Below are 18071 nucleotides of genomic sequence, written 5' to 3'. Positions count from 1 at the left end.
GATAATGTAGAAGTATATACATTAACATGGAAAGATGTCCATGATATATTTTTATGAGGAAAAAACAAGTAACAAAAGCAGGTATAAGTGAACAAATGGTTATTTAAAAAAAGAACTGTATGTTTGTGCATACATCGAAAAAAAATCTGGAAGAATATGCACCGGAATGTTTACTAGTTATCTCTGAATGTTGTTGCAATGAAGGATGATTTTATTATTTTTGTGTATTTCTGAATAGTTTTAAAAATGGCTTGTATTGCCTTATGTACAATGAAGCCATTCCCTACAAATAATGGGTGGAAGGATGAAAAATCTTGCTTTTTAAAAAAGTTTATTTATTTGGTAGAGAGAGAGAGATCATGAGCAAGATGAAAGGATAGAGAGGGAGAGTCCAACTCCCTGCTGAGCAGGGAACCTGATGCAGAACTTGAACCCAGAACCCTGGGATCATGACTTGAGCCAAAGGCAGACACTTAACTGACTGAAACACTCAGGCACCCTCTTGCTTGGTTTACAAGGATATCACATGGAAAAAGTTGTTGCATGTCTGGAGGAGAAGCCAGAGATGTGGACCCTGCAACAGAGCTGAGGGAGGGTTTTAGAAGCAAAAGCCTCTAGAAGTTGTCATAGTTCAATATCTGGTGCACCTGGGGACATAAATATTTAAACTCGTGTGGACCCATGGGTATCCTTAACTTGCTGGTTAGTAGTGCGACAAATGCTCTCGGGTCTCCTCTGTAATCAAAACCATTACAAAGGACCAGAACCAGCCTGCTTCTCCCTCTCCCGCTCTCCCTGCTTGTGTTCCCTCTCTCACTGTGTCTCTCTGTGTCAAATAAATAAATAAAGTCTTAAAAAAAAATCAGAGGGATGCCGCAGGCTTTGCGAGTGTTTATTTTGGATCTGTCATTCTCTCAATCTTGCATTAAAAATGCAGGCAAGGGCACCCGGGTGGCTCAATCGGTTGAGTTCAACTCTTGGTCTCAGCTTAGTCTCAATCTCAGGGTCATGAGTTCAAGCCTTGTGCTGGGCTCCTCACTAGGCATGGTGTCTACTTAAAAAAAAAAAAAAAAGTGCAGGCAAGTATTGCAGGCTGGCCAAGGCACACAGCTGCTCAGCAGTTGTAGTGGGGATGTTGTCTAGGAGTTAGGAAGCCTGGGTTCAACTCGTGGCTCCTGCGCTTAAAGACGGTGTGCACTTGAGCAAGTTATTTCAAGCTTCAGGACGTTCACAGAAAATAAAGAAATAATGGCACTTCCCCCTCAGGGCTTTTTGAGGATTAAATGAGATAATGCATGCAAAGTTGTCAGCATAAGATCTGGGAGTACTATGTAAGAACAGTTGGTCAGCTCTCTGCCTGAAACACTTCTCTGGATTTCTTGACATGGCCTGTACCCACCCATCATTCTGGTCTCTGTTAAGAAAGCGCCCTCTCTGACTCTCCTATCTAAATTAGCACTCACCCCCTTACTACCACTCTCTAGTCCTTATCCTATTGGGTTTTCCTTCATAGCATTATCATTCTCTGTTATTATATTATGTAAGAATAGATAAGCTCTGTGAGAATCAGGCTTTGTCCCCTTTGTTCACAAGTGATGCCCTAGTGTCTAGAAGAATATCTGGCATGCCGTGGGTGCCCAGTAAATGAAAGAATAAGTTCATACATAATTATTTGGATGAGGAAATAAGGGTACATAAGCTTTTAAATGATCACTGCTAGTATTAAGTGCATTATTCATTGAGTGAATAAATGAATGAATGAATGAATGAATGAACACATACCAGATATTTAAATCTGGTATATGAACAATAGGTCCATGCCAAGGGAACAATGAGGCCTAAACACTACAAGTTGCTCAGACCTTTTGGTCCAGGAGTATTTCAGATAAATACTCATGAGTGGAGTATCTATTTGCAAATGGATATCACAGGTCTTCCTGAGCTGGGAGAAAAAGACGGGTTGGATACAGGAGTCAATTCATCAACTTGTGAAGAAGGCTTCTTCCTTCTTGAAGAACTTGAAGAACTTCTTCTTGAACTTGGTTAGCTGTCTTATGGTGATAGCATTTAGGGAGAATTGCTACTCCACATTTTCCAATCTGCAAGGGGTTGTAGAAATTGAATGCAGTGTGATAGGAAATGTAGTATAATGGGAAAGCAAGTACTAAATCAGATCAACTCAGGTGTGAATCTTAGCTCTACAACTTGCTGTCAGCATGATTTTGGATGAATTAGTTGAGCTCTTCCAGCCTTGTTCTTGATCTATCAAGTGGGGAAGATCCTGGCCTCACATAACATGATACCAGGGATATAACAAGGCCCCCAGAATATCAGTCTCCTCCTTGCAACTGACCACTTATGAGAAAGCCAGCAAGAAGATACGGGAGATATGTAAAGGGATATGGATCTTCTTCCTGAGTTTGCCAAATGGAAGCCCAGAGGAAGTGTAGCTTAGGGGTCTGGGGGAAACTGCTGAGCAGTCTGAATGTGAAACCAAATGCCTGTTGTTTGCATTTTGACTTTGCCCCTCAGGATGTGATGATAGCAGTACTGACAATGGCACTAATGTCAACAGCACCAAGCTTGGAAATGCCTGCCACCGTGACTGGCAGTTAGTAAATGTTAGCTATGAAAGTGATTTATTATCACAAAGGTATGAAAAACTCTATTGCCTAAACAGGCACACTTTTGAAAATGAAAGGGGACAATGTTAATATTTAAATCACAACACTAGATAAAAACTGGAATGGCCTGGGGCAAATGCAGTCATAGGTTACCCTATGGTTATCAGGATACCAAGACGGAAGGAGGCATTCCCCTCCTCCGAAGTAGTTAGGCAGAGGCTAGGAGCATGAGACTCAACACTAGGTTTGTTTTCCTCCCCATTTCAAGCTTTTCTGATTCTACCGGAGTTCCGTCTGCAAATTTATTGTAATACTAGTTCGTTTTTTTTGTTTTGTTTTGGTTTGGTTTTTTTTTTGTTTGATTCTCACTTGGGAGAGAGAGGTTTGGAGGAATTCTGCTCCCTTGTTTCTAATAACTGGTTTGGAATTATGTGCTGACCTCAGCCTCCTGTGGGCAGACGCCAAGAAAGGGTAAAGCAGCATAGGAACGCCTCACCTGCCCTGCCCTTGCATATGGAGAAGCCCAAAGGCTCACATTCCGTCCAAAGCAAAGTTAATGAATTCCTACTAGCCTCATTTTGTCCTTGAATCTGAAACCAAGACTCCTGGGAATGATTCTGTAAGCCAAGCAGTTACTGTTTCTTCTCCCCCTAAATTTTATCAGGTTAATTCAAAATAAAAATATTCTCTTTCCCAAATTAGACTTCGCTTCCCGAAGTAGAATTCCTTATACATCCTAAATTTCTTCAGAAGCCGATCTGTATTTTACTTATGGGTCATATTCCCCTACACGAATGTGAGTCCTCTGGAGTCAGTAAATAGGCCTTATTCTGATGTTTTTACTAACATTTATTGCAATTTTTTTCTGTATAGAAGTGATATATATTCCTTCTAGAAAATATAGAAAAATGTGAAGGTGACACTAATAATCACTCCCATCTCCCTGTCATCATCACTCTCATTTAAAAATATATTTTCCTAGTGTTTTGGCCTGGGAAGAAATGGGTACTTTAAGAGCTAGTACCATATTTTTTCTCACCTTTGGCAGAGAAGAGAGAATTTGGTCTTTTTATGGTCACATTTGATATTCAGAAAAGGCTGTGATAATCAGTAACTAAATTTCATAAGCAGCTTAAATGGAAAAAAAAAGGCAGAAATCCTCACAAGTTTTAAAATAATTGTAGCACACTTTATAACTACTTTAGGGTGCCTGGGTGGCTCAGTGGGTTGGGACTCTGTCTTCAGCTCAGGTCATGATCTCAGGGTCCTGGGATCGAGTCCCGCATCGGGTTCTCTGCTTGGCGGGGAGCCTGCTTCCTCCTCTCTCTCTGCCTGCCTCTCTGCCTACTTGTGATCTCTGTCTGTCAAATAAATAAATAAAATCTTTAAAAAAAATAACTACTTTGAAGACCGCAGTTTCGGTAAATAAAAATATTTACTGAAAAATTTGGGGGCTGTGTATTGTTCGGTGAAGAGATTTTTGGTAAGTTGACTTCAGCAAATTGGCTGCTTGGCGTATTGATGATGCAGTTCATGTGCTACAGTGTCTCACGCTTCAGGGATGAGACAAGTACAGGACATTTTTTTTTTTTAAGATTTTATTTATTTGTCAGAGAGAGAGGGAGAGAGAGCGAGTGCAGGCATACAGAATGGCAGGCAGAGGCAGAGGGAGAAGCAGGCTCCCTGCTGAGCAAGGAGCCCGATGCGGGACTCGATCCCAAGACGCTGGGATCATGACCTGAGCCGAAGGCAGCTGCTTAACCAACTGAGCCACCCAGGCGTCCCCAGGACATTTTTATTTAAGGCACTTAAGGTGCTGGTAAGGAAGACAGTACAGCAAGATAACTTTTACAGGGGAAAGGCAGGGGCCAGGTGGTAGGGAAGAGCACTATAAACACCATGGAGACAGGGTTCAGCTTGGATTTTTGTAGGTCAGTGGTTCTGAGCTGGGAGCAAAAAAGACTGGAAAGAAAGTTGGCTGAAAACAAGTGAGAGAGGGTGCTATGATAGAGGTCCCAGGGGGCTGTCTTCAACTCACTTGGTTTATGTGGCTCCCTGTAGGGGGGGAAACGGGCCCAGGGGAAACTGGTGGGGTAGGCTGGGGGCTGAGCACCTCACACTGACCTAGCTTAAACAGTTGGAACCAGGATAAACACCTAGAGTTGCTTCCAGCAGCGACACACCAGTTCTTAAAAACTCTCAATCGGTTCCAGATCTCTTGTTCTTCTCCCCTTACTCATTTGGAGCCAGTAGAGGTATCAGATTACTGTCGATATGTGGAACAGGATTCATAAACACAGGACAACTTTAATTACCACTAGCTATATCTTGTAAAAAGTATTTCTGAAATTAAGTAGACATGAGGAGCTTTCCTGCGGGGCACCTCGGTAGGAACACAATCTGTGGCTGAATGATATCTCTGATTTAGCATGAGGGGAACACTTCATGCTAACAGATGATGTGAGAAGGGACTGGGGGCAGGGTGGAAGGGGACAGAGACTCCTGAAGAGAGAGGAGAATGCAGGAAGGAATGCTTACTTTCAGAGACAAGGGGAGGAAAGAGATGGATAAGAATCACTGACTGTTAGAACTGGAAGGAATTTAGAGATCAATCAATACAAAACCTTCCTTTTATACATGAGGTCACCATATCACTGAGAGGCTAAGCAAACTGCCCAATATGACACAAGGAGTTGGTAGCAGATCCAGGATGGAAAATTAAAGGTACAAAAGGAAGACTCCAGAGAAACCAGAAGGATTTTCCTAGGATCTGAATTTAAGGAGATTACTTGCCTGACAAAGACAGCAATGAAAAACACAATAATTAATTTTATTTTCCTTGGAGAACTGAGGGCTTGCTCACCCACGATCACCCTATATGAATCCCACCTGCCTACATAGAATAGACCACCAGCATTGAGAGACCACCTCCAGGGACTTCTCAGCCAGTCCATAGTAGCTGAAGTGATGGTATTTATTTATGACCTCATTTATCACTCATGGGGCTTCTGCTTGCAGTAATTCTGCAAAGTTACGGAAAGCTTTTCATGTGAGAAGCAGAAGGGAAATGAGTTGCCTGCTGTAATGTGTACATTTGACTTCCCTGGGCCATCAACTTTATGCCATGAGGATATTAGATGTTATGCAACAAAATAACAAACTGTGGAATCTCAATGTGAGCATTAAATTGAGTTTGGATAGCGCCCTGGGCATTGTCATACCCCTAGTGTCAACCAATTGGGTTCATCCCACCTGAGACCAAATTCCCATTGACCACTGACAGTTTGTGGTCTGCCAATCCTTTCAGGGGCCACGGTGGTTGATGTAATCCTAACATTCACCTGTGTCAGGAATGGACCCAACAACCTGGCTAATAGGTCCATTAAATTATACTCAGTGGAGGGGAGTAAAGATCTTCTTCATCAAGAATGTAAATTCCAAATTCCTATACATGGTCCTTTGTGGGACTGTAAATTTTATGAAGCAACTTTTTTTCCTGTTCTCTAGTTGTTTTCTTTGTCTTTAATTTCTCCAGACAACTGCCCTGAATGTTAGTTCTTTCATAATTAAAACTAGTGATTCAGTGCCCAAGACTTATTAACATTCCTCCCCTGAGATTCTGGGGGAGTGGTTCTCAAACTGTGGCCCCAGACCAGCAGGATCCTCATCACCTAGGACCTTAGAAATGCAAATGATTAGGTCTTTTGCTAAATCCACTAAATCAGAAACTCTGCAGGGTCCAGCATGCTGGGTTTTAATAAGCCTCCAGAGATTCTGATTAGAGCTCAAGTTTGAGAATTGTTGCTCTGTGGGAAGGCAGTGCATGGTTCCTCTCTCATGAATGAGGTTGAGAGCCCCCCAGATAGCCTAGGACTCCTTGAAGGGACCTCAGATTTCCCTGCCCCTCTCTTGATGACAGAAAGCAGGACGTTCTTGGTTTTATCAGATGACCTCTGAACTTTGGGGAAAGAACTAGACTGAAGTACAGCTACGTGGCAATGAAGAGAGGACAGTTATAACTGTATTCTTAGCCCTGGAGAAGAGGAAATGCCCACAAGGAAAGCAATGATGAGACCTAGGGGCAACAGCTGAATTTGGTTAATGGGGTGCTCAACACAGTTGAGGGTGAAAAGACCAGCAGGAGGCACCCTCTGGGTGCTGACTTTATAAGGTTCTGGTTTTGGGAGGTTGAGACAGTGATACTATTTAAGAAACCATGCTGTATTTAGGTAAATTCAGTACACAAACCTGGAGGAAAAATGACCAAGAGGATTCTTAGTCAATTTCATATAAGACAAACAAACTTAAAAATAACTCAAATAAAACAAAACCTTAGCAAGGTCAACTCTGACTTGGTTTTGCATTAATAGATACTGCATTCCAATTTATACTAGTTAGTGACAAGCTATGAGGCACTTTGGAGCCAAACAGATCTGCATTGAGGTCCAACTCCACCATTTACTAGCTGTGTGGCCTTAAATAAGTTCCCCAGCTTTTTACAGCACGTTTCCTCAAATGTAAATGAAGATAATGGTAGTGCTTACTTCCCAGGGATGTCCAGCTGATTAACTTAAGTGCAATATGGCAAATACAAGTACCTAGAGAAAGTTAACTGGTTTTGGTTACATTTACTGTTCCCATTATTTCTGACGCAGCGTCCCCACTGCATCTGGTGCACAAAGAAGTGGAAGGCTTCAAGGATGACTTGACTAGTTAGTAAGCAGTGAAAGAAAGCGAAGGCACCACATTAAAGAAGGTCTGCTTGCTATTCTAGATAGGGAAGGATCCTCACAGCTGTCCTTGGCATGCTCTCTGTTGGGTGCAGCAGGAGAGGGGCTTAGCTCCTGGTCTCCTCTCTGCCAACAGAAATCCAAGGACGGTCTCCAGGCTCACCCAGAAGGAGTACACAGCCTTCTGGACACCCTGCATCTCCGTGATTCGCCCCCCTCATCCATCTGCTGAGAACACACAGTTCTGCCTGGAGTGCTCTTGGAGGACATCATCCTTCATTTGGCATTATTGCTCAGTGCTAAGTCACTGGCTGTGCTTGCTTATCCTCAACGTCATGGCCAATGCCAGCTTCTAGCATGCTGAGGGCTGCTAGTTCCCTAACCTAAAAGCCACGAGTCCTGCTGTTTCACGGGACTGAAACAGAGTGAGAACGTGGCCCACTCACATGGACAGGGCAAATACCTGCAGACGACCGTGAGGAGACAGCTTTGATGTGTGACTTCCAGCATGGGTTTTGGGATGTCACTTTGTCTCTCCTTTTGGGCCTTAGTTGTGCTAAGACAGGAAGTGGAACACCTACCCCCAATTATTTCAGAGATCTGAGTTGAAACCAATTTTATTTAAAATAATCTGAATAAAGTAAATATTACACACAAACACACACGCACTGACCCCTTTGACTAAATTTTTTAATGAACTTGAGGCAAAGTCCTAAGTTCAGTTTTACTAATCGCCCAGAACATGGGTGTTCTGTTTCAATGTTTTCACCCTTTTAGCTTCCACCTTCACTCCTGAAACAAAGCTGGCCCCCAGAGACGTTGATTCTTCCCCACCATTTCCTAGATTCTCACGTCCTGAATCACAGCTTCCATATCCTGAATGTTCTTTCTGCACTGGGGACACTGTTAAGCACCTTATATGTGTTTTCTCACTTGATCCTCGCAATATTTCTTGAGGCCAGCTCTATTATTATCTCTACTTTGCATATGAAGAGGCTGAGGCTTAAGTGGCATCAAGAATTTGCCTTCGGACATGCAACTTGAGAGCAGCTGAGCTGGGATTTGACTGTAGACCAGGAGGCCCTATAGCAGGTGCACTTAAGCATTATGAAACAGTGCTTCAGACCCTGAATGTGCCGTTCCTCCAGCTGCTCAACAGCTCCTGGAGCCAGCCATGCCCTGCCAAGCTAAGCAGGACAAGGGAAAAGAAATCTTGAACCACTGAAGGGATGAAGAAGGAAAGCACTGATTTTTTTTTTTTTTTTGGTCTTTTTGCGTTTTGTGTTTTGTGGTGGGTTTGTTTGTTTGTTTGCTGGATCATACAAGAGAGAACAATTTAGAAAAAAGGGAAAGCTCCCATTCATACCAAAATTTAACGTCGAGTTCATACTTTTATCGGAAAGAATGTGGAGAGATGTCATCGCATACTCAACAGTTTTTTAAAAAATCCTTTATGATTCATTAGTTGCATATAACACCTAGGGCTCATCACAACACATCCCCTCCTTAATACCCATCACCCGCTTACCCCATCCTCCCACCCCCTCCCTTCTGGAGCCCTCAGTTTGGTTCCCAGAGTCCAGAGTGTCTCATTGTTTGTCTCCGTCTCTGATTTCTGCCCATTCAGTTTTCCCTTCCTTCCCCCATGGTCGTCTGCGCTAATGATGTACTATATGTTGGCTAACTAAACATAATAATAAAAAAATCCTTCATGATTTGTTCATATATGAAATGTTCAATGAATTTCCTTCTAGAAATAAAAACAAAAGAGTCTCTTTGAAGGAATCTCACCCACTTACAGGCTCCGGGTACTATATAGGGAGTCCACTCTCAAATCTGTATCTGTTCCAGATCCATGTGGTCAGGTGCCAAACGGCAACCTCCTCTGGATTCTCCATAAACATCATGGGCTAAACATGCCAGCCCATTCTATTCCCCACTCCACTCCTCAATCTGATTCTCCTGAAAGATAGGCAAATCACTCCTCCAGGGACTGGAGCCAGCTATCTGTAAGCTCTTCCTCCCTTTACCCATTCTCCAAGGCTTGCTGATACAGCTCTTGGCCAAACTCTTCCCTTAGCCTCCTCAACTTCCACCACCATTGCCTTCTCATCTCTTTCCTGTTATGGCATGAGCTTCCTAATTGGTTTCCCTGTCTCCACATCCACTCTCTCCCACCCAGACTTCACAGGAACACTGAAGTGACATTTCTATTATACACATCCAATCGTGTTCTCTCCCTAGTCAAAACCCTTCAGGACCTCCAGAGAAGCACATCCAAGCTCTTCAAACTTTAGAGAAAGCACTTAAAGTCTTCCTAGTTAGGATCCTCTTCTCCTGTCAAGCCTCCCCTATCCATTTTCTACCCCTACTTGACCATCTAGCCATGTTGAGTCACTTAGAGTTCTTTGTTATTTTTATGCTACCATGCCTTTGTGTGTCCCGGTCATTTTGCCCAGAGAGTTCTTATTTTGTTCCTCTGCTGGTGAATTCCTCCTCATCCTTTGAGATTCAGGTCCAGAGTCATCTTCTTTCTCTCCCTCCTTCCTTCCCTCCTTCTTTCCTGCCTGCCTGACTGCCTTCCTTCCTTCCTTTCCTCCTCCTCTCCCTCCCTCCTTCCTTTCCTTTCCTTTCCTTTACACCCCTTCCATCCTTCCTTCATTTTTCTTCCTTCCTATTTATTTATTCGAGAGAGTCATAGCTGGTGGGGGGGACATAGAGGGAGAGGGAGAAAGAGAAGCAGACTTCCCACTGAGCAGGCCAATGTGGGGCTCGATCCCAGGACCCTGGGATCATGACCTGAGCTGAAGGCAGACACTTAACTGACTGAGCCACCCAGGTGCCCCCAGAGTCATCTTTCTTATGAGACCTCCCTGATTCCCTCTAGGTAGAGGTAAGCCTTTCCCCTGTAGCCCCTGGAACACATTTCTGTTGTAGCAGAAAGTTAACAGGCATTTTAATTATTTATTTACCAGTCTGTCTCCCAGCTAATGATAAGCTCTTCTGGGGCCAGACCTTTGTCTTTTTCATTTGTGTGTCTCTAGCACCTACCAGGGTATTTGGTATAACTGGGGCACTTTCTAAATGCTTGTTGAAACACAAATATGTGATTGAATAGAACTTACCATGTTAAAATGATCTAAAATACTGATCTAAATTTTTACTGATCTAAAATTTTCAAAATGAACTCGTCAACAAATGTGGCTTGAGCATGTGTGATATAAAAGCATGGTGTTGCATTAGACATGAAAAAGTACCGATTATGGCCTCTGCCTTAAGAAACTTGCCATCTAGCCAGGGTCAGATGATATATATAAAAGTAAATGTTAATTAAGAGAGAAATTATATTAATGAACTGAGAAAAAGGAACTTCTTAAGGCATTTACTAAATGAGTGAAGTAGAGATGAGTTATAGGATCTTGGGAGTCTGAGGAGGTCACTATGGCCTAGAGAAGGGGTTCTACGGAATATGACTTGATTAGTTGGAACTCTATGTTGCAAGTGGCAAAAAGAATTAGCCCATAATGATTTAAATAATAAAGGGAAACTATTGGCCAAAATTCCTAGGAATGACTGGCTTCATATTACTGGCATCTAGCTTGCAAGTAATATGGCCTGATTTCTCTCTAGTTCTCTGTTCTTCCCTTTGAGGTGCCAGCCCCTTTCGTTTTCACCCACATTTTGTGATATTATCACCTTTCCCTTTCCTCTCCCAGCAGTACCATGCTCTCCCCTTGAAGGGTATCATTTCCAGACCTCAGAGCCTCACCTTATCTTTCTCAAAATGTTCTAGCAAATATGTATTTACATTTCACTATCTCTGATTGTTGTATACCATCACTGAACTAATCACTATGGCTACAAAAACTGGCTGATTGATTTCAGCCAATTAGTGCCCACCCCAAAAGTATGGAAAGGTCATTCATACCCATCACATGGCTTATAATATAAAAGGGTGGTTGCCCATGAATATACAAGATACCCAGACAGGCCAGTGTGTCACCTGGAGTGGGAGGGAAAGCAGTGTGGCTTGGGAAACATGGCTTAGGACTCCACTCCACAATTCTGACTTGCTGCTCACTTGCTTCATCTAAGCCAGATGTTAAAAGAGATCTCAGAACATGTGGCCTCTCCCCATAATCCTTCTTTAAATCATGGCAGAAGAAAGAACTTTGGATTAGGGACCAAAAGCTCTTGCCTTCTGGTCTTGGCTCTGTCAGGACACTAAATATTTCCAATCCTCAGTTCTCTCAGCTATAAAATGCACATGATGACCCCTGTCTTCTCTGCATTGTCAAGAGAATCAAATGAAATGGTCAGTTTGGAAGCTCCTTCAAAAGTATCAGGATATATTTGGAAAGTACAATTTGTAATCTTACCCTTAGTGCTCACTTCCATATATTCCTCCTCTTGAGGACTTAAAAAAAATCAAGCCAATGCACTCCCCCAGCTTCCCTTTATTTACCCGCCTCTAGACAGTCTGTCAATTTTTCATTGATATGCTTTCATTGGTATACTCTGTATCAGTCATGGTACTTTTGGGCACCTGGGTGGCTTAGTTGATTAAGCGTCTGCCTTTGGTTCAGGTCATGATCCCAGGGTCCTGGGATGAAGCCCCACATTGGCCTGCTCAGTGGGAAGTCTGCTTCTCCCTCTCCGTCTGCCCTGCCCCCTATTCATGTTCTCTCTTTCTCCCATAAATAAATAAAATCTTCAAAAAAAAAAAATATATATATATATCATGGTGCTTTTAGCTCAAGGAACGGAAAACCGGAACCCAAGCAACTTTAACAATAGGACACTATTATCTCATGATAAGGAGTCCACAGATAGGGCTGGACCCAGGGACAGTAAGTCAGCCAGTGTCTCCACCTCCTGCAACTCTTCTGGCTCTGACTTCACCTTAGGGTTGCTCTCATCCTCACCCTTGCTACAAAGTGGCTACAGTGGTTCCAGGAATCACAAGCAGACAACTTTTCCTTTGTATGCCCATCTCTCTCTCTCTCTCTCTCTCTCTCTCTCTGTCTTTTAAGCTATAACAGCTTTCCGAGAAAAACCATTCATGTCTTATTGATTAGAACTGGTCAAAGCCCACTCCTAAACCAATCTCTGGCAAAAGGGAACAGGATCCATGTGATTGGCTGAGATTACTCAGGATTCACCCTTGAGCTGGAGACAGGGCTATTTTCTATACAGCCAGATGATGGAAAATGATCTGAAAATGATCAGGGCCTAATGGCTGAAAAAGTGGAGTGATTGGCTATCAGGTAGGCAGCCGATAGCATCTGTGTCCCACATGCCGTAAATGCCCTGCTCATCTCCAGGGGCCTATGACTTCATTGGAAACCACTGACTTCTGACCATTAGCACCTGTATTTCTTTGCTTGTAAGCAATTTGGTCTACTGGGAGCCTGCACTGCTGCCCATGCAATAAGCCAGAAATACTGGGGGATTGATATTCCCACCCTGGGAACAGCCCTCAATGACTGATGAACCATATTCCCCAAGTATATAAATACCCAAGTTCCCTCGTCTCTGGGGTAAGATAACTCTGTGCTCTTTGCTCTGTACTGGCTTCCAGAATTTCCCCAGCAAAATTAAACTCCAGTTGGCCACAGGGGTTGCTGGCTTGACAACACTCTTACAGGCTGCCTTCCTTTTCCTGTTTTACCTTCTCATTCTGCTATGGCTTCTCCTTCACCTGCTTTGACTTCCTGTCCAGAGTTAGTTTTTTGGGAAACCCAAATGAACATACTATGTACCATATGCCAAACTTCTTCCTGAATTCAGAGTCTTTGTATATAATTTTCTCATCTGTGTGGAAAATATTTCCTCTTTCTTCTCACCTGATGCACTCATTCTCCCTTCCAGTCTTGGTGTAAATGTCACTTCTTTTCAGAATTCTTCTTTGTTCGCCTCTCCTCCTGACACCACTCCCTCAATCTTTGCGCTCCTATTCCTTAACAATAATTACAATGGTTGTAATTTAACTTTTTGTGTAATTTAATTAATTATTTACTTCCCATCTTTATCCACAACTAGACTGTGCATAGCTTGAAGGTAGGGGTGATGTTTTTGGCTCAACACTGCACCGCTGGCCTCCAACACAATGTCTGGCACAAAGTAGAGGGTCAAGGACTTACTGGCTGCTGGAAAGATGAGGGTTGTGAGAGACTAAAGATGCAAATTTGAGGTCATTCACATGGACAAAATGATCAAATCTTTCCATCAAATCTTTTCCATGAAAAAGATCTTTGATTTACATGACTTCTACCTGAATCTACATTTGTTTCTTAGGGCAGAATATAACTTTTATACATGAGGGGATATCCACAATCTAAAAGAGAATCTTGGAGTGGCTCATTTATAAGAGATGCCACTCTAATCCCCTTGTTTTATTTATATATTACAGATTTCTACCTAAAATCCACCATTGATTCATTCATTTGTTGAATGCCTACTACTTATTAGGCATTGTACCTGGCAAGACCCTGGCACTATCTGGCTTCAACTGTTTTCAAAAGTCATGAGAGAGATTATATTGATGGAGATTCCTTCTCTGACTCCCCTCACAGTCCTTCTACATTGAGCTTTTGGTTTTCATTAAAAGAACAAGGAACAATCTAATGAAAGTAATCACTATATCTGCTAAAAAAAAAAAGTATCTGAGGGCATTGTCTGTTTTGTCACTCAGTGCTCACATGGGATAAGTTAGTGATAAGTGGCATGAGGCACAGTAAAAATAGACATGCATGCTTGTCATCTCTTTGCCAGACAGCCTCTTTCTTAACTAATCCCTAAACCAGATCGTTGCCTCTGCATGTGACTGATGCAGGTTTTACGGGGCTTGAGGTTTATATAATTTGGAATCCTTTGAGAGAAAAGTGCAAGACTACAAATAAAAATGTCACACAGAGCCTTGGAAATGGTATACCCAAGTGAGGGGTTCTGAAGTTCAAGCTTCACTGGTTTTGCAGCAAATCAGCATCTGACCTCGATTCAGTGAACCTGCTCTCCTCTGCCCCTTACCCTGCCATGGTCATTCTGACCTCTATGCCTTGTTTATATTGATTTCTTACTTGAAAGTTCTTCCTCTTCCTTCTTCAATCTGTGGGCCATATTTTTTTTTTTCATAGTTGAAATCCCCAATGCCTTCTTTGATTCTACTTAGCAGAAAGCTCTCCCTTCCCAAAGGCCCACACGCTGTGAATATAGTCCAGGATATTTTGTCTCTTTTTGGCTTAAATTGCATCATAAATTGCTCTATTTAAGTACATATAGTGTGCCTTCTCCAATTAGTGTCCACTTTTTGGGGTATAGGGACTATTTCTTCACTCAGATCTCTCCTCAGTACCTACTAAAGTTCTGGGTACAGCAGTAAGGAAAAGAAAAAGGAAAGGTGTCATGAAGCAGAATTATGGGGTCTATAGTGAAGCCAAATTGGTTTGAGTTCTAGTTCTGCCACTTATTGTTGTGGGGCTTTAGGCTTAACCACCTGCGTTCAGTTTTCTCACTGATAAATCAATATAATCATGATGTTTATTTCACATCATTGTGAGGATTAAATAAAAGCATTTATTCATTCACCAAATATCTATTTAGCCCCTCTCTTGGGCTATTTCTGGTACCAGAAACTTGGAACACATGTAACTGAGCAATAGTCTCTGCATGGGGTTTCTCATAGTTGAGTTGGGAGATGGAAATTTATAATATAACAGAATAATACTATAGCACACACAATCAGAGCATAGTAAGTGCTTAATCAACAATTGTGCAGTAACTGACAGAATAAAGGAATTCAGAAGAGAAAATGGTTAATTTTGCAAAGTAAGTAGGTCTTCCCATATTTGCCACATCATCCCTATCTAAACACACTGTTTATTATAATGGATATGATAGTGTATGGGAACTTATAAAATGCTACATGTAAAGGAAAAATAAAACCAGAGGACAAAGAATGCGAGGAGAGAGGGAAAAGGGGAGGAAGAGAGGCCTCAAGGAGGCAAGAGGTGGGGAAGGACCTCTGTGGACCCACCTGGCCGAGTGTGCACTCCATGCCTCCCAGGAAGTCGGCCTCCTTCAGCCCATTGTGGTTGCTGCTGATGTCATGGACTTCAAACCGCAGACGCTGCACCTCTTCAAAGTAAAAGTCCACAGTGAACAGTTTTGAATACACCGGGTTTATGCAGGTGCGAATCACCTCTGTTCTGTCAACCTGCAAGGAGAGAAGAAGAGAAAACACCACCATGGGTTAGGGCTTTTTATTACTACCCTTTAGGTGAAATAATGTTATGGTGCTTCCCCTTCTTCCAAACCATAAACGCCCTCCATTGAGCCACCAGAGTAAGCAGTTTGAAAATCCACAAGGAAGCACCCTCAGAGAATGAGCCACATTTCAAGGAAGGAAATCTTATCAGACAGAATAATCTGAAGCTTTGTATTTAAAGACTTAGAGCATGTTGGATTGTTAGGGAATAGGGCAACAAGATGGATTAATGATTAGTGACTGCCTGGAGCCCTAGCATGAAAAAGAGTCTGACAGCACATCTGGGCTCAGGAGGAAAAAAGTCTGCCATAGACTAGTGATGTCTGATGGGCACAGTAATGGCAAAAGACCATATAGGCACCCCATTTTAGCCAATCCTATTCTAACATGAATTTTGTGACTCCTAAGTCCTAGCATAGTGAAATGGAAAGGCCAAGAGAGTAGGAATGAAGATGACTGCCTTTGGTTTCAACTATGCCTTTAATTGAGTTTATAATGGTTGCTCAGTCATTTCAATTCCCTGAGCCCCAGTTTCCTCATCAACAAAATGAGGATTTGAGGATTCGAAGATGAAAAGCCCCTTCCTGCTCTAATAGTCCACGAGTTATGACTCCCTTTGCTTTCTGTGATAATAACTCTCCATTAGCCTCTCTCTCTCAGATCCGTATCTGCCACTCTCCACCCTACTCTTGCCTTTGGAGACTGACTTCTATGGATGGAATTTCCTGGCCTTCCTTGCGTCTAGGTTCTGGTTTGGTTTGACTCAGCCAAAGGGAGGACTTAGCAGGAGATCAGACAGTGGGAGGGCAGAGAGGTGATGACAGCAGCACCATGCCTCTGCACACATCTAGTCTGCTAGTAGACTCCATTCCACAGAGGGAGCTTTTGTGGGTTCTCGTAACACAATGCCCCCTCCCTCTCTTGATTCTTCAGACCACTGCCATTACTATCCCTAATGAGCCTCACCATCCTTTGTTGGCTTCCTTCTCCCTTCACATGCCCCCAGAAATTGTCCCTCTATAAAGAGTTTAAACCTTTAGATGAAACTCTTTGGGTATACCATCTCTTCTTGCTGGTACCACTACCGTTCTTTTCTTCTATGTCTTTCACATGTCAAAACACCATTTACAACACCACTGATATCCTGGGAAACTAACCCAAGATCTTAATGACAGCTATTCCAGATTATAGCTAAACCATGATTTATGGTATTTCTGAACTGGAGATATCCATTACTCGAATTTTACGAATCAACTGGAGCCTACATGTACTTTTGGCTTTCAGATGGTCTCTTGGATACTTCCTGAGTGTTGTTCATTAGCACAAACTGGGAAAACCATTTCCTGTATTTTCATTAGAGTACAGAGAAACAGCTCTTGAAAAACTGAAGGGAATACTGTCTTTAACCATATCATGTGCGTACAGGTTATCCAGCAAAGAAAGAATTCTTGCTGCAGCATCCCCTACATTCTTGTGCTCAGTGTTTTGTCCCTGGCCCAACCATCCCTCTGAGCCCTGTGTGAGAGTGAGTTGTCCTGTAGGGAACGTCACCTGCTATTCCTGAGGGGATGGCCTATACAGGTTGTGAGGAGAAGGAGAATATGATTCTGGTCATGTCCCTGTACAACAGACAGAAAACCAAGTCCCAAACTACTATTGACCAGCATTTTACAATAAGCTATTGTTCAGACCAATGGTTATTTGACTCTGCTGGCTTCTTCTGAAGGATCAGCTTCTATCTGAACTGAGTTTTCCATTTTGTAAATTGAAATTCAAGTTAGTTAACATATAGTGTAGTATTTGTTTCAGGAGTAGAATTTAATGATTTATCACTTACATAAAACACCCAGTGCTCATCTCAATATGTGCTCTCCTTAATGACCATCATTCATGTACCATTTACCAAAGACATTCATTCATTTACCATCATTCATGCCCTCCACCTGGCTCCACTCCAGCAACCCTCAGTTTGTTCTCAGTGGTTAAGAGACTCTTCTCCCGGTCAGCTAAGTGTCTGACTCTTAGTTTCAGCTCAGGGCATGATCTCAGGGTTCACGAGATCAAACCCCACAAAAGGTTCTGTGTTCAGCAGGGAGTCTGCTTGAGAGTCTCTCTCTCCCTCTCCCTCTTCCCCCTCTTCCCCATGCTCACTCTCTCACTCTCTCAAAAAAAAAAAATAAATAAATCTTTTTTTTCCCCTAAAGTCTTTTATGGTTTGCCTAAATTTACATTTTTATATAATAATTCATTCAGTGGGATAGGACTGAATGTGTCATTGGCTGTTTGTATAGGTGTAAGGATTTACTATATTGACATAATTTTTTTAGTCATTAAAAGATCACAGTTTTGAATAATAGCATAAGTCAGAAATCACAAACCAGCAGTCTGCAAGTTCAAGCTCACCTGGAGATGTTTTATTGGCCCTGTTTAAAAGTACTTTCCCCCTTAACT

At 42.4% G+C, this 18071-nt stretch overlaps 1 protein-coding gene across 2 annotated transcripts in view; it reads right to left on the bottom strand.

Moving 5' to 3' along the window:
• CPNE4 (copine 4) overlaps positions 1–18071 on the bottom strand; it is a 511336-nt gene that overhangs the window by 162916 nt on the left and 330349 nt on the right. For both annotated transcript variants that reach the window (XM_047737056.1, XM_047737060.1), the window contains exon 3: positions 15390–15569. In XM_047737056.1, the coding sequence (XP_047593012.1) occupies positions 15390–15569 (180 nt within the window). The remainder of the gene's footprint in view (positions 1–15389; positions 15570–18071) is intronic.

Source organism: Lutra lutra, chromosome 1, assembly GCF_902655055.1.
Source record: "Lutra lutra chromosome 1, mLutLut1.2, whole genome shotgun sequence".
In the NCBI taxonomy this organism is placed as follows: domain Eukaryota; kingdom Metazoa; phylum Chordata; class Mammalia; order Carnivora; family Mustelidae; genus Lutra; species Lutra lutra.
The sequence above is the reverse complement of the archived record's forward strand: the minus strand, read 5'-3'. Positions and strand labels throughout refer to the sequence as shown.